General features: G+C 52.0%; 1 protein-coding gene across 4 annotated transcripts in view; it reads left to right on the top strand.

The window, feature by feature from the left end:
* Positions 1–2,648: 2,648 nt before the first annotated feature.
* AIFM3 (apoptosis inducing factor mitochondria associated 3) overlaps positions 2,649–15,775 on the top strand; it is a 55,412-nt gene continuing 42,285 nt past the window's right edge. For all 4 annotated transcript variants that reach the window (XM_053959074.1, XM_053959078.1, XM_053959077.1 and 1 more), the window contains exons 1-2: positions 2,649–2,810; positions 13,023–13,154. In XM_053959074.1, the coding sequence (XP_053815049.1) occupies positions 13,124–13,154 (31 nt within the window). In that variant the 5' untranslated portion in view covers positions 2,649–2,810; positions 13,023–13,123. The remainder of the gene's footprint in view (positions 2,811–13,022; positions 13,155–15,775) is intronic.

Raw genomic sequence — 15,775 nt, 5'->3', positions numbered from 1 at the left:
TCGCCCCTTTCACTCACCTTCCCCAGCCCACCCTACATGTTGGTATACTGCACAAAAAGCAGCTGGAGGTGATTTCACAGTGCTGGAGGTGATTTCACAGTGCTGCAGGTTCTCCATCTGCGTGCTGTTGTAGTGCGGTGTTCCTGTTTGGGGGGCCTGGGAGAAGCCCAGTGCCTGGAGCTCTTGCACGGAGACACCAGCACTGTGGACATTCTGTCCTGCAAAGTCCTGATGAAAATGCAGAACTGGCCGGGGCTGTCAGCCATGGTCTGCTGCTGTGCCATAGCATCTGTCCCAGTCATTCCAGAAGATCCAAGGCTCTGGCTCTGTCATGTCCTAAGAAACTGAAAGTGCCAGGTGACGTCAGGGCTGATCCTCTGTCAAAGTGCCTTCATGTCCCATCTGAGCATTCCTTCTCCTGCCCAAGGCCCTGCCTGCTCCTGTTCTGTCCCCTGGGCTGCTCCATTTGCACATCCTCTCCCCCCTGCTCCTTTCCCTTTCTGCTTCTGCCCCACCCAACTCCTCTTCCAGGACTTCCCAGGGGAAGGCAGGGCAGGGCTGTGCAGTCAAGGGCAGAAGTTTTCTTGCAAGGAAACGTTAAAGCAGAGGCTTCAATCCAGCCTGGAAAGCAGGTCTGGGGATGCCTGAGGCTCCACCACTGGGTTATGGGGTCACCTCAGCACCTGCCCCATCACCCTGTTCCTTGCATCTCCCTGGCCTCCCAGCATCTGCCTGGGCTGGGCAGTCTCCACCTGCCCCAGGCTGCATGGGACACCCCCTGCCCTTGTCCCTGATGCAGTGGCATGATGGGCTGTTAATTCTGGGGTGGTGGGAGGTAAAAGGCTGCAGGTTGTCATCTCCTTGAGTCCTACAGTGAAGGCAGAGAGCTGAGGGTTTGCAGCACAGTGGGCAGCTGCCTGGCACTGCTGGCACAGCCCTGTGAGCCCTGCAGCAAGGCACCACTGTCCCACTTGAGGCAGACCTGCAAACTGGGCCCCAGAGCACCCATTTTCACCACCAGCAGCATGGCTGAGCACCCCAGCAAGCACCATGGGGTGACTGGGTCAGCTTAGGAGCTGGGCAGGGCCTAGTGGGGCAGGACCTAATGGTGACATTTCAGTATGCCACACTGCAGTGCAGGCAGTGCTCAGTGAGGGAGTGGTGTCAGGGTGATGGAGCCAGTGCCAAGAGCCCAAGAAACAACAGTCATGGAGGCACACGCTACGCAGTAGCTCTGTGAGGTTTCTGGGGAAGGAAGGACCTCTAGCCATCCATCTCTCTGGGCTCCTGCCTGGTCACCCCACTGCAGGCAGAGCTGCATCTCTTGCTGTTCCTGGGGCAGCGCAGCCCCACAGTACTGCTCGTGTCTCACAGTCCCATCCCTGGGATGATGTCCTTGGATGCATAAGGTGCAGCAAAACAACCCCAAATGTTGTCCACCTGTGGTGCCAGCTAACCATAGAATCACAGACTGGTTTGGGTCGGAAGGGATTTTTAAAGGTCATCTAGTCCACACCCCTGCCACTGGCAGGAACACCTTCCACTCTCCCATGTTGCTCCAAGTGCTATCCTACCTGGCCTTGGACACTTCCAGAGATGGAGCAACCATCTTCTCTTGGGCAACCTGTGCCAGTGCCCCACCACCCTCACAGGGAAGAATTTCTTTCCAATATACAATTTAAATCAGCCCTCCTTCATCTTAAAGCATGGCGACCCACAGCTTGTGATAGAACTTGCTGTCAGGATAATTCTCTGCAAACCGATTTACTGTATCCTTGCTGGTTGCTTGCATAGGAACAGTTTTTCACACTACAGGTCAAAAATCCTGCACGCCAGGTAGGCTAATGGAGGTCTGCTAGGGGTCCCCGCTGCCAGCAATACCACATCCCATGGAGCTCTGCACCATGCCCCAGGGAGGCACAGCACCACCTGCAGGGATGTTCCTCAGCTGCCTGCAGACACTGGACATGGGATAATTTCTCCTGCCTTAGAATTGAGTCAGCTTCATGAAGACCCACTGTCGATCTCCCAAGGCTCTGGAAGCACATGGGTCCCTGGAGCTTCTACACTGGAATGCTTCATCCTTGGATAGTTAATTTTTTACCATCAGTGAAAACTGCAGATGAACAGCCCAGTTAAGCCACTCATCCCACTTAGAGCAGGGAACTCAAGCTGGATATTAAAGAGCAGTGGTCTGCCTGGAAAGCCTCGGGAGTTTCGGGAGTTGTATATTTGGGATTGAGAGAGAAGCGACCCGAGACAAACTATTTGGGGGGGGGGGGGAACTTTCCTCTGTACCCGGCGTGATCTCAAAAGTTATCCACTGAAAATACAGAACAGATTTGTGGCATGCGATAGAAAAAGGCACAGAGAGATACTGACGCTGCTAGATCACATGATGGGGAGGGAAAGAGTTTTCTGGGGACAAGAAAGGTTCCAGGCAGGAGGAAGCGGAGAGTGGTGCAGATCTTTGTCTTCGGGGGGGGGGTGGGGGGAGGGGGTGGTCAGAGACGTGAATCCAGAACGAATGTAACGTAAAGCAAGGGACCTGGGAAGGGAAGGGCAGGGCCGGGGTATTTCAGGTGGGCAGGAATAGCCCCGGCAGTGGCGACCCCGTGGGACAAAGCAGAACCAACCGCCCCGGTGTGCCCGGGGCCAGCGGGGAGCCCCCGCCACGCGTGTACCGACAGCGGACAGGGCCGGCAGGCGCCTCCCGCTCCGCACCCGCGGCGGGGCGTGTCCCGCCCCCTGCCCCGCCCCGGGACCGGCCGCGCTCCTCCCGCCGCGCTGGCACCGCCGCTGCTGCCCAGGTAAGCGCGGGGGGCGGCGGGGACCCGTGCCGGGAAGATGTGAAGCGAGGGAAGCTCTCAGTTCACGGCCGCTCTCCGGGACCGCACCGCACCTTCGGCAGGGGGGAGCGGTCGGTGGGGGCCGCCGCTACCCGCAGGAGCAGGGGCACCGGGGGTATCGGGATTACCGGGGCGCGCGACGGGCCCGGGGGCTCCTCTACAGCCGGAGGTGCCGGCGGGGCCGGGGTCGGAGCCGGGGGCAGGCGGTGCAAGAGTGCCGCATGTCTCCGTATCTATTTTGAGATGCAGCAAATGCCCAGGAAATCAAAGCGGCATAAAAATGGGTCGCGGAGAAAAGCCGCGTTTGTCCTGAACGGGGTTTAGGTCCCTGTATCATGTCCTTCCGCCAAGCGTGTTCTCCAAGTTTCTTTCCCCCTGACCAGAGGGGGACCATGATCTTGCCTGCACAGGGGTGAATGTCTTTAAGCTGAAGAAAGGTGGATAAGATTAAATATTAGGAAGAAATTCTCCACCGTGAGGGTGATGAGGCAATGGCAGAGGTTGCTCAGAGAAGCTGTGACTACTCCATCCCTGGAAGTGTCTAAGGCCAGGCTGGACAGGGCTTGGAGCAGCCTGGGATAGTGGAAGGTGTTCCTGCCCATGGCAAGGGGCGTGTAAAGAGATGAGCTTTAACTCAAGCCATTCCATGATCTTTGTGTGTTTCTTCCAACTCATGACATTCTATGGTTCCATGTACTGCATGGTCCCCTTTGAGAGGGAACATCTGAGTGTGATGAATGGAGCTGGACTGTGGTGTTATACTGTAGCTGTTAGTGGTGGAAAACATTGCTGGGATAAACTCCTTCTGCCCTGCTCCAGCTCCTGTGGGGAATGCAGATTGCTTTTGTGCAATGGGGACCTGGCAGTGACAGCACAGCAGGGGCTTAGCTGCCTGTGGTGGAGCAAATGAGAATTAAAGGTCACTCGTGTTGTGAAATTATTTGATTTTTGCATCGGTCACTCTTCATCCAGGGAGAATTTCCAACATTTTATGATTTTTATTGGCAGATCTTTACAATCTGAACCCAATCCCATGATTAATGATTTCCAGTCTAGCTCACAGAGGTGTGTGGAGAGGTGGCAGTGATAGATAGTGCTGCCGAATGAGCCTTTACTCTGGAGCTGGTAAATTGCTGAAGCAGCATCCAGGAAAACAATCCTGCCTGATTGTGCTCTGACACGGCGTTCCCACTGCACTTCTTCGAGAACCAGCAGGGTACATTAAACGGCAGCTTTGTAGCTCTCTGTGCTGCCACTGACACAAACTCCTGGTGACAAGGTGAAGTGCACCAGGGCTCATCACTCCCTGCCCGCATCCCTCCCTGCCCACGCTGGGATGGAGCCATACAGCCCATCGCTGGGGCCGTGAGCTGCTCTCGCCATTTTGCAGCGTGACTTTTGCTTCTGTTTCTTGGGACCATTTGAAGGGAAATCACCCTTTGGCAAAGTCAAACCCACTGCTTTCTCCAGGTGGGTGTAAAGCAAATCTTGGACCCCACCAGGAAGTGGCTGGAGAGGTAAAGCTTTGGCAGGGAGGGCTATACTGAGGGGGCTGGGCAAACAAGGTGGAGGACAGAACAGGAGGCGAAGGAGGGGTCCAGTGCTGCTCTGGGGGTGTCAGAGTTATTGTGTGTCAGCAGCTGGGGGACCCTGAAGCAGAAGCCAGGCAGCAGGATTGGGATGGGTATGGAAATGGCAAGAAAGTGGGAATGGGAGGGTTGGGCAGAGGTAAGTGGAAGCTAGCTGGAGAGCTATCAAGGGGGAAGAATGGGGAGAAAAGCTAGAGAGGTAAAGAAGAGGTTGGGGTGCCAGGGAGACAAGAAAATGGGGTTCCTCTGTACCAGCCCCCTTGATTTTGGCTTATCTGCTCCATGGGCAGAGGGTGGGCAGCAGTGCATTGCATGTCTGCACAGTGTTACCATGACCTGTGTGCAACATCTTTGAGGTGGCGGGACAAGAAGCAGTGACATGAACACAGGGGTGGTCCTCCAGTTGGGCACCCCATTCTGGAAGGCTGATCTGCTGGTCTGGGAACCACAGCTAGGGGTTGTGGGACTCTCTTTTCATCCGTGGTATTGTGATTCCTGACAAAAATGGTAACTTCAAGATGGAGACCATCTGTTTTCATCCTCATATTATTTTAAAAATACAAGCTCTCCCTGCCCTAAAATCATCATCCCCTGTCACACTGTCTTCTGTGTGACTTGATTATCTTCCCACTGTCTCCTTTTCTCTTGGCAGGCAAGCCCTGTGCTCCTCCCTGGGGTCAGAGCAGGGCTGCTGCAGGTGGTGTTGATAACACAGAGTGCACAGCATGGTCCATGGGGTGGGGGTAGGGCCTTGGGCTCCCCAGTGCTCCAACCATGCCTGGGCTGTGTTCAGAGTCCTGTGTCCTGTGGAGAGAGCTGCTTTTTTTTGGCAGCAGAGTCTGACTTGCCCTGGAGACAGGAAAGTTTGATTTTGCTGAGCCAGACCTTGCTGGGAAACAAGGGGGTTCCTCATTGAGATAATGGCCTGTGGCACCCAGGGTGTTGCAGCAAGTGGAGGATGGACCCCAGGGTGAGCAGAGAGGGGAGTTGCAGGCAACTCAGGGTGCCAGTAGGACTTTGTGCCAGTGGCTGCTGTGGTTTTGGGGAGAGTTGATCTCTGCAGGATGGTGAGGATGGCAGGAAGGTGCCTGTGGGCTATGAGACACTGGTAGTGTGGCTGTGCTCGGACAAGAGCTGGAGCCCAAATACTGTTTCACTACCACTCTGCACCCTGAGGAGTGTGGTGTGTGGGGTCTGTGCTGGCTCCTGCTCTGACAGGCTTTGTGGAGATGGACTGGGATTCCGCCACACCAGTGGAGACTTGTTTGATTTTGGGGAGGGAAGGAGGTGAGCTGTGGGAGAGTGCTGGTGCACCTCTGGGCTGAAGCCTGGTCCCTGGCAGGATCACTAGGGCCAGGAAGATACTGGAGCAGAGGCAGGTGTACTGCTTGGTGAACTGCAGGACTCTTGGGATCCACCTTATATATTTTAATGAATGTCCTCTGCCCACAAAGCAGCTGAAACTGGCTGAGGAGTTGGAGGTGGAAAGCACCACTGGTGGCTGGAGTTGCACCACTGAGCACAGATGGAGGAGTGAGCATGAGACCGTGCATGGTGGCACTAATATGAAACAAGAGCGGGCCTTCAGGATGCGGTGGAGAAGGACAGTCTGGGTGTACTCATCATGGACAGAGGAATGTGGAGTCACCACTCTAAAGTCTTTCTAATACTGGCACAGTCATGGAGGAACCTGGTGAGGGTGTTGGCTTAGTTCTGACTAAACACTGTGGGAGTCAAACTGGAGCAAATCCCCAGAAAAGTGAGAGAAATGGGCAGCCCTTGTAAGAGCACACCACTGAGTGTGAGTCTGGTGCATGGGGGCTGGGGATGTGGCAGGAGTGTGTGGTGGGTCAGGGTGGGTGTGTGTCTGGCTGGGATGGAGCCACAGAGGGTTATGGTGGGGCTGAGGTATGGGGTCCCTGTTAGGTGCCATTTTGTGTGGTGAGGAGGTAGATGGGAAAGAATGCTCTGGGTCCTGCTGATTTTCAGGACCAGATGGACCAGAGTCCTTTGTGTCCAGGGACCAGAGCCTGGGCTGCCCCATGGGACAGACTATGCTTTATGGGATGGGCTGGAGAGGCTGTGGTGGGATCTGTGCTGCACTTCACTTGTAGGGTGTGACCAAAACAGGTCTGCTGCTGGGACTGCTCCATGGCTCCTACTGGCCTTGTGTTAAAGACAATATTTTGCATGTATGGAGAATTGGCAGCACTGTAGTGGATAGGGTATGGTTTGAGATCAGGGCTTGTTTTTTCCCACAGCAGGGACAGAGTCAGAGCCAGCTCTTCCCTGCAAGCACAGTTGGTGACACCAGATGCTCTGAGGCTCCAGCTGCCCCCTCCTCTTGTGTTCCTGCTTGGGGGATGTGGAACCAGCTTGCAGAGCTGGATGGGAATGGCTGGAACAGGCACATGGTACCTTTCAGTCTGCAGAGCAGGCAAGTAAGTTTTCCAGATGTTGAGCTCAGTCCTTAAACAGAGCAGAAAATAAATGACTTAGCCTGGATCCTTTAGAGACATCCATGAAGGATGTCTCAATAAGAAAGTGCTGAGCTCTTCAATTAGCTGTAACATCGTTCTGAGTCCAAAAATTATCTGTGGGAACTGATAAAGCTCCTGAAGGACAAAGTTCTCAGGGCAGAAATAAGCAAATGTTTGCAGACAACAGAAACTAGATTCAATAAAAAGAAAATTTTATTGTATGCAGGAGCAGTTAAAAACCAGCAGCTCCTGTTCAGTGCAGAGCTGTTGGACATTGCCTTAGAAGACCTATGCTACACGTGACTGAAAGCTAGAAAAACAAAGCTGCCACGAGGAAGAGAGGTGGAGAGATCACACACACAGCTGGACTCCTGGCCCTGACACAGCAGGGAATCCCTGGCCAGAAACAGCCCTGAGGAGCCTGGCAAGGGGCGATGTTTAGAGCTGTAGAGGAAGGCAAAGCTCCCTGGCACTTGTGCCCATCTCCAAGGGAGACCCCAAACTGGTGATGAGCTGTTACCTGAGCATGTGAGCAACTCCTGTGCCTGACCCCTATGGCTGTCATCGCTCCCGAGCACAGCACAGCTGCCGAATTCCTTTCCTTCCTCTACTGGAGGCACCTCAGGGGGGCTCAGCACCACAAAATACTCCAGAAGTGGGGTATCTTGGGAGTAAAAATTAATTTCCAGTCCCACCAGGAGACCATTAGTGCTCCAAATTGTTGAGGAAATGAAATCTTTCAACATCTCCTGTTCCTATTTTTAGTGAGTGCTGCATCTGGCAAATGTGTGGATGGGTAGGTCTTTGGTGGTCTCCAGATGCCAGGAAAGGATTTCCTTGTTTTTTGTATACCATTGAATCTTTCCCACTGATACCCATCTAAAAAGGTCTTGTACCCTTGAGGACCCCCACATGTTAGTGGGTCCTGTCATGACTAGTGCTGGGTCCATTGTCCAAAGCTTAAGGCAGAATTATGGTTTGACCCAGGCTGGTACATCACTGTGCTCACAGCTGGCATTGGGTCAGATGACCACTAGAAACCTCTTCCATGATCATGGGCAGAAGGTGCAGAGCAAGAGGTGCCACACTGATGGGAGATGAATACCAACATAATCATGACCACAACTGCCTTGGGGCTGCCATGTTAATGCTCCCTGCATTAAAAGTTGCTGAGAGGTGTAGTATCTCTTTGATTAGCCCTTTGATCCCACTCTCTTTGAGAAACAACCACCCCAGGGCTCACATTGCCTATCTCTTCCTCTGTGGTTTACATTAGTTCTCCAGTACTGAGGAGTTCTCCCTTGACCTTGGGGAAGCTCTCCTCCTCATCCTGACAGAATGTCTTTGGGAGATATCTTTTGTTGACCTCTCCTTTGAGATCCTGGTGTGTGTCTGAGAAGAGACCTTCCTCATCTTCACTTGTGCGGACCTTGGCTTTCCATGGACCTTCTTCTGCAGACTGGTGATGTCAATGAAGAGACAACAGAGCATATCCCAGATGTCCCACTTGTTCACTGAATTCCAGTGGTTCTTCAGAAACCTCCTCAAAGGTCTTCTAGGTGCTCTGCTATGTTGCCCACAGCTTTCCTCCAGATCCTGCTGCAGAGCACTGCAAAGGAAGCAGAGAGCTCACCTGTGTGGAGAAGACAAAAGTCCTCGGAGTCTGGTTTGCTGGACTCATGGCAGAGATCATTCAGGCATTTCCAGCTGTGGGAGGAAGCCAGTCCAAGCAAGTGCCTGGAAATCAAGAGAGGAGAAAGGCTGGCTGAGCACCTGATCCTGAGCTCCCTGGGAGAATGAAGGTTGGATGCTGGTGATGGCAGGATGGGAGCACCGATTGCTGTCTGGATTCCTTGGAATGATTGGCATGTTCCTGAGCTTTGGGAACCTGAACTGTGTCCCAGCAGACCTAGGGCTAGCTTGTGTCTGTCCCAAGAGGAGGACAGGGCAGCGGAGGCAATGCAGCTGTGGGAGGACGAGGGTTGTTCAAAACCTGGAGGATCTGGGATTGTAAGACCCAGGGACAGAGATGTTTCTTATTCTGGTAGCCATATCCAGGATCTTCAGGAGCTGGCAGCTGCTCTAGCATCTTTGTCTCCTCCATGCTTCAGCCCCAGGGCAGGGTCCCTTCTTTGAGAGCATGTGGTGAGTTGTCACCAAGCCCCTGCCTTCTCTGGCCTCACACCTGCTAGCCCCTGCTGCCAGGAGATCACATCAGTCATCTTCTTGATGACACTGGGAGCTCCCACATTACTGAGGAGAGGGAACTTGGGTCAGGGCTTGAGAGTAGGGGACAGAAGGATGGGGAGGGGACAGAGCTGCCTTGAGAGGTGGAGAAACCCCCTCTATGTGTCCAGGGGACCAGGTGAGGAGACTTGTGCTGGGCAAGTGGGAAGGGAATGAGAAGCAGCCCTTTCACCTCTTCTTCCTCTGGTGGCACCCAGGGCTGGTGTGGCCAAGGCAATAAGGGTCAGGGTGATGTCCACAAAAAGGTAAGTGTGCAGCCAGAAGCTCAGTGAGGGGGTCTGGAGAAGCCTGGAGAGGGCACAGGGGCAGCTGGTGTCCATGTGTACCAGGTCCCCCTCACACAGCAGGTGAATCATGGCTGAGGGTCTCAGTCAACAGTGGCACAAGTGTGTCTCTGCTCAGTGCTCCACAGAGGTCTCCAGCTGGAGCAAGCTGGGATGGCAAACTGACATCTCTGGGAAGTGTCCATGTCTCAGGGTGCTCATATCTGTGCCAGATTTCTAGGCAGGTGATGCAGGGTTACTTACAGCACCAGGACAGATGCTGACAGATGCTGCAGCTGGATGGGAGGGACCTGGGTGCCAGGTGAGGAAATGATACTGGGGCAATAAACACAAACTGATGCTCAGGGGAAAAACATTTTTTATACTTATGGTGTACTAATTCACCTATATAGTTATATAGTTGCCACATTAGCTCTTGGAAAGGATTTTGGAGTCACAGCGGAACACTTGATTAAAACAGGAGCCTGGGGCACTGCAGAAGCACAGTGCTAATAATAGCTCTGCCAGCACTGCACTGCTCAGAAGTGGAGCAGGCTCTGGATCCTGCTCTGAGCCCAGCAGGAAGTGTGGGGCTGGAGTGTCCCTGCCTTCCTGCCTTGCTCCTGCCTGCTTGTGGCAGATGGGTGCTGTTGGCCATGTTTGGGCAGTGGATACTGGGCTGAGCCAGGTGAGCTGTCTGGTCTGATATCCCTGACTTGCACTGAAGCTTGATGTTGCCATATTTTACATATTTTGCTGCTGTGCAGGGGAAGTGCTCATGGTCAGTAGCACTAGACCGTTTCCCATGTTTCTTCTGTTAGATAATTTTCCCAATTTCTCCTGTTGGGGAGCAGGCTGGTGTTCCTGGTTGTATGCTTGGGCAGTGCTCTCTGTGGATGATGGAGTTCTGCAGACAGCTTGGTGTAGGGGCCGGTTCCTCATTCACACTAGAGCTTTTAGGGATGGGACTAGTATGATCCTCAGCACCACAACAGTTACCTTGTAATTTGGTAGCCCACTCCTTCTTGCTCTCTCTGAGCAGATGCTTAAGATGTTCCTGTTCAGCTGTGTGCCACAGAGTGTTGTTTTGTTCAGGGAACAGATGATGAACTCATTTACTGAGGATGGACACCTTGTTCAGGTCAGGCTGTCGCCCATCAGGACCTAGCAAGGTTTTACAGGTGAACCTGGGCTCAGCTACATTGTATTGTGTATGGGCTTATTTCCTTCTCCTAACAGAGCGTATGGCTTTGGCCATGAATCCTGCAGGATTCAGCTCTGGATCAATACCTCTGGATGCCACTAACAGTGACATGGCCCTATTGTGTCACCTGAGTTGGTCTGACAGGGGAGGGTGGTGCCTCTCTGCAAGCATCTGAGACTCAGGTGACTCTGAAGCATCTCCATATGCTTGCTGGGACTGAGGCTGGGAGCAGCCAGATGGCTTCTTCTCTGATGGCATCAGCTGAAATCCTACCAAGAACCATTTTGGTTTTGCCTGGTGAACTCTAAGAGTGGAGAAGGGACACCTCTGATAGCAAACACTTCCCTCTGACCCACTTTGGGAGGTGCAGATGTCTCAGTGCTTTGGAAAGGCTGGAGGGACCATCAGTGGAGAAATTAGGAGATGTGAAGTGGGCTTGAGGGAATGGCTGCAGATTGCCATTTTTAAGGTCCAAACAAAGCAAATGCATCTTGGATGAATGGGTGACATTCCGACATTCAGGAATTCTGACATCCCCCCAGGACCTTGTTAAAACCATCCAGACCAGCTAGAAACCAGTCCCACATCAGCATCTCTGGGAGGATTGGAGAAGTTGGAGTGATTCTCTGGTGAGACATATTTGGGAGCTACCCTTCTGCCATCCAACCCACCTCCTGTCCAGGGGTCCCTGCTGTGGTCCCCCATATGTGCAGCATCCCAAGGGAATGCTGCAATGGTGCCAGGGCACTGCTTGCCTGGGGCATGATCCTGTCTTGCTGCCACAGTGTCCACTTCTGCTGCGGAAAGTCCACTGCAAAGAGCTGATCTGCGGTAGTGGGGACTTGGTTTGCTCCTGAGGCACCAGTGGCAGTATTTTATTATATGCACTAAATTGTTGTCCTGTATCACTGATACAGCATTGACCCAAGACTCAGTTTGCCTGGTACAAAGCCATTTTCCCTTTCTTTCTGCTGGTTCTGGCAAAGGGCCCTACTGCAGCTACTGCATGTGACATCTCCACTCTGTTTTCCCCCACTACTCCCAAATCTTCTTCTGCATTTATGCACCTTCTTACATGGTAGCTTTTTTTTTTTTTTTTTTTTTTTTTTTTTTTGCATTTACTCTTGTATAAACATTGTCATGCTACTTCTCTGGGATGGTCTTGGGAGAAGAGCTCTTCCCTCTGCATTTAATAATCCCTCTTTGCAGAGTAACAAATAGCACATGCTTGCTTTGCACCATGGGCAAGGCACCAGGCTTGTGTTCCTCTACAGCTTGGATTGCTTATTCAACGTAATCCAGGCTCTGAAGCTGCTTCTGCAACACAGCTGGGGCTGAGCAGAGGTGATGCTATGCATGGAAGGGGAGTTGGAAGTTGTGTTTTGGAGTGATATAGCTGAAAACAGAGGGCTACATCCTGATATTTTAAGTTGATTTTTAAGCTAAGGAGAGAAGGTGCTTGGTATCCTGGCACTTCTCTAATTTCTTCTCATTGTAAAGATCTCAAGGCATTTTATAAACTACAGAAAAACCTACTTTGCCTGTCTCACAATATAATTGGGAAATTGTATTTATCTTCCTGCCCAGATCAGAGGGCTTTTTGAAAAATACGTGGCAAAACCATAGTAAGTCAGTTCAATTCAGGAATGAGTAAAACAAATGAAATATACTGTTTTATTGCCAGTGTGTTGGATGACTCTTTGCTGTTTTCACTCATGGAATGGAATTGGAAAGGTTTATCTAAATTCTTAGTCTGTACCAAATCTGAGAGCACCTCAAGTCAAAGCTAATAAGAGAAACACAACTTGACTTTAAAAATTAAAAAAAAAAAAAATCTCAATAATGTAAAAAAAGGAGGCTGATGCAAAATGGTCTGATATCAAAACCCCTTTCTCTAAATAATTAAGTGTTCCTAAGCCAATGGGATTTCTACAGGAATGAGCAAAACTGGCATAGGGGAACTTGCAGGACTGTGCAATAGAACTGACTTCTTTTTTCCAGTCTCTTAATAATAACACAAAAACCGCAACTGAAATGTATTTATGGTTCAGTCATTATATTTGTGCTGTGACCTGTGTGCTTAGAGCTTTAATTCCAAAAGTCAAGGCTTTGGGAAGTTATTAAAGTCTGGCCATAAATGATATGAGGGTTTTTGTAATTAACTCTGATGACTGAATTTATAAACTTCATAACTGAATTTAGCGGTCTCTCCCAGCACGGTGACCCCAGCAGGTCGCTGTGCCCATGTCCCTCGGGTCATCTGGGTGGCCACAGTGTGTGCCGGCAGCTGTGGGCATAGGCGACAGCGCTGTCACGGGTTTGCCTCCCCTCCTCGCCGCAGCCACCTTCCGGCCATACCAGCGCTCACGGAGCTTTTCTACCCAACGCAGGTGGGGATCGACGCGGAGCCGGGACACCTCCAGTACCATGCGAGGATGTGCCCGCACCCTCGCTGACTTGCCCGCCCCCGCTGCCTGTCCCGCCCGGCACCATGGGAGGATGCTTCTCCAAGCCCAAACCAGGTGACTGCCCTCTGCGCCGGGCCCCCATCCCACTGCTCCCGTGGGAGAAGTAGGTCAGCGGTGGACGCTGGCTGGGGGAATGTTAATGCTCGGCTCCTACAGGGAGGATTACTGGGCTCTTAATCCCCCCAAATTCCTCAGTGCTCTCACTCCCAGGCAGGAAGCTGTGGGGGGTTGCAGCAGTGCCAGGGGGTGGTAGGTGGGTGGGAGGCATCTCTGCCTGGTCACACCGCCTTGTTCTTCACCACCCACCTACTTCTACCTTTCTGCTGGATCTGGAGCAGAGTTGCCCCCCTCGTGCCCCGGTATAGGTTTGGGTGACAGCTATCCCAGCATAGACACATGGGCCTCCAGCACCTTCCTTCTGCCACAGCTTTGTCACTCTGGCACTCTGGCCTTTATTTCTTTCTCTGCGGGAAGGGAACAACCTGGAAAGGAGCAGGCCAGGTCCTGGAGCTGCTCTGCTGTTGGGATTTTATTTTCTTGGTGAAGCTTGTCCATCTGTACTGCTTTTGGTGGGGAAAGCAGCTGTAGACACCTGGACATCGAGGATTCTCCCCTTGCCTGGCACATTCCTTCCATGGCTGGGCTAGCTGGGTTCCCTGCTCTCTACAGCTTGGGGAAGGTTGGGTGTTTGTGCGAGGGGCAGGGGTGGTGCCACCTGCTCAGGCAAACTGGCTGGTTGAGAGGGGCCTGGTGTGGAGGTGTCAATGTTCAGCCTTGTCCTGAGGAGGCTGGGCATGAGCAGGCACTGCATGATCACCCATACTCATCACCCCTGGCACTGCATGGCCCTGGCACAGGACCCCAGTGAGTGATGGTTGGTCCTGACAGTGTTCCCGAAGTTGCCATGGAGGAGTGCTCCCAGCTCCCATCCTGCAGCTTGTTTTGGCCATCTCAGAGGGAGCTTAGGGTGACCTTGTCCTTGTTACTTGCTTGTGTTCCAGGGCAAGGGGAATCAGAGAATGGTGATGATCTATCAAACCAATCAGCATCCCTGTGTAGCCTTTATGGGTGGAAAGAAGTCTTTTGGGGACCTTTTCTTGGCAATTTGTCTTCACTGTCTGAGGCAGGAGGGATTTCCGGTTGAAGGACTAAATGGGTCAGAAGGGCAATAGAAGTTGTGCCTCACTGAGCATCCATGGAGTGAGGTCCCTGCCTTTATGCATGGCACAATGAGAAAATAAAGGTGGCTTTCTGCCCTTGACCTGTACTGTAATTATGTTATGGATCACCACAAAGGTAATATGGCACTGGACACTCTGACCTGTAAGTGTTCTCTGTGAAAGCCCTGCTTATATGTTTCCTTAAAATATTTGAGGAGTAAAAGCTCATCCAGGAATAAATGCCTTTGTTGACTAAACTTGTGACAAACTCTGCTATGAGCTCTACTTAATTTTGTATCCTGTCAGCAAAACTGTGTAATCTTGGACTAGTGTTGGAACACCAATGCTCAGCTTTCCTTAGCTGCAGATTTTTGCAGCAAAGAGAGAGAGAGAGCTGTATTTGCATAGCAGGGCCAAATGCCTGAAAATGCCACCTTGCAATGCACCTCCATCCCTCAGCTCTGGTTTGGATTAGCATCTTCAAAAGCTTTGCACAAGCCTTCCACAGCCCCTGGGTAGCTCACCACTGGCTGTGGGGCTTCATCCGAGGCTTATAAAACCTGCAAATGCGAGGAGGTAAACAGAGGCATTTGAGGATACTGATTGTTCTAGCAAAGGGTTTCACTGATGTTTCATACGGGAATTGTACAGTATTAGAGCTGAGTACTGGACTTTACTATTCCTTGTCTGAATAAAAAGCAGGGATAGAATAGAGCTATTTGCTCCATCAGTGCTCTTTCCACATGAAGGGAATATTTTGGATGCAGCCTGAAGTGAACAGAATTGATTCAGGCACTTTTTCAAGGTGTACATGAGATCTTTATCTGATCCACCTCCTTCATTACAAGAGAGACCCTCAGTCGCCCTGAGCACCCTCGAGATAACCTTGCCACTGTGCACATATCACCTTTTGATGGGCAGGTGAGTGATACAAGAGCTCTGGGGAGTGGAGTCCCTAAACAGCTGTGCTGACTGTACTGCTGGCCAGCCGTGAGGTCTGGCTGCTGCTGCAGTGCCCATCCCTGCCCGGATATTTCAGTGTTTATTAAGAGCTTATGTTTCAAACAGTGAAATAATCTGCTGTTATCTCCAGTGTTGCAGTCCCGTGATGCCAGATCCTCTTCTGAAGGCCCAGTTGTCAATCTCTGCATAATTCTCTCCTCGGGTTTGTCTCAGGTGTGTGATGCATTGGGGATGAGCTGCCCAGCTGGCAGACTCCATGGTATCCCAGCACCCGCTCCCACGGCCCAGCCAGATCAAGATAATGCGTGTCAGGAATCATCATGTGCCAGCTCTGTGTGAGCTGTGGCAGCTCTGTCTCTGCCCTGGATATTGGGAGAGTGGCTTCAAAACCTATAAATTTTGATTCTTCTTCTTCTGCTGGGCTCAGTGTTTGATGGCAGGGCAGTCGCTTCCCAGCACATGGGGTGTCTTGGGGTGGGCTTCACCCTTCCATGGAGGATGCATTTAGCAGGGAATGTGCTCCCTGCACACTGGAGCACACTGCTGGAGGGT

The sequence above is a fragment of the Vidua chalybeata genome, chromosome 18 (genome assembly GCF_026979565.1).
Source record: "Vidua chalybeata isolate OUT-0048 chromosome 18, bVidCha1 merged haplotype, whole genome shotgun sequence".
In the NCBI taxonomy this organism is placed as follows: Eukaryota; Metazoa; Chordata; class Aves; order Passeriformes; family Viduidae; genus Vidua; species Vidua chalybeata.
Note: the sequence above shows the minus strand (reverse complement) of the source record. Positions and strands in the feature narration are given on the sequence as shown.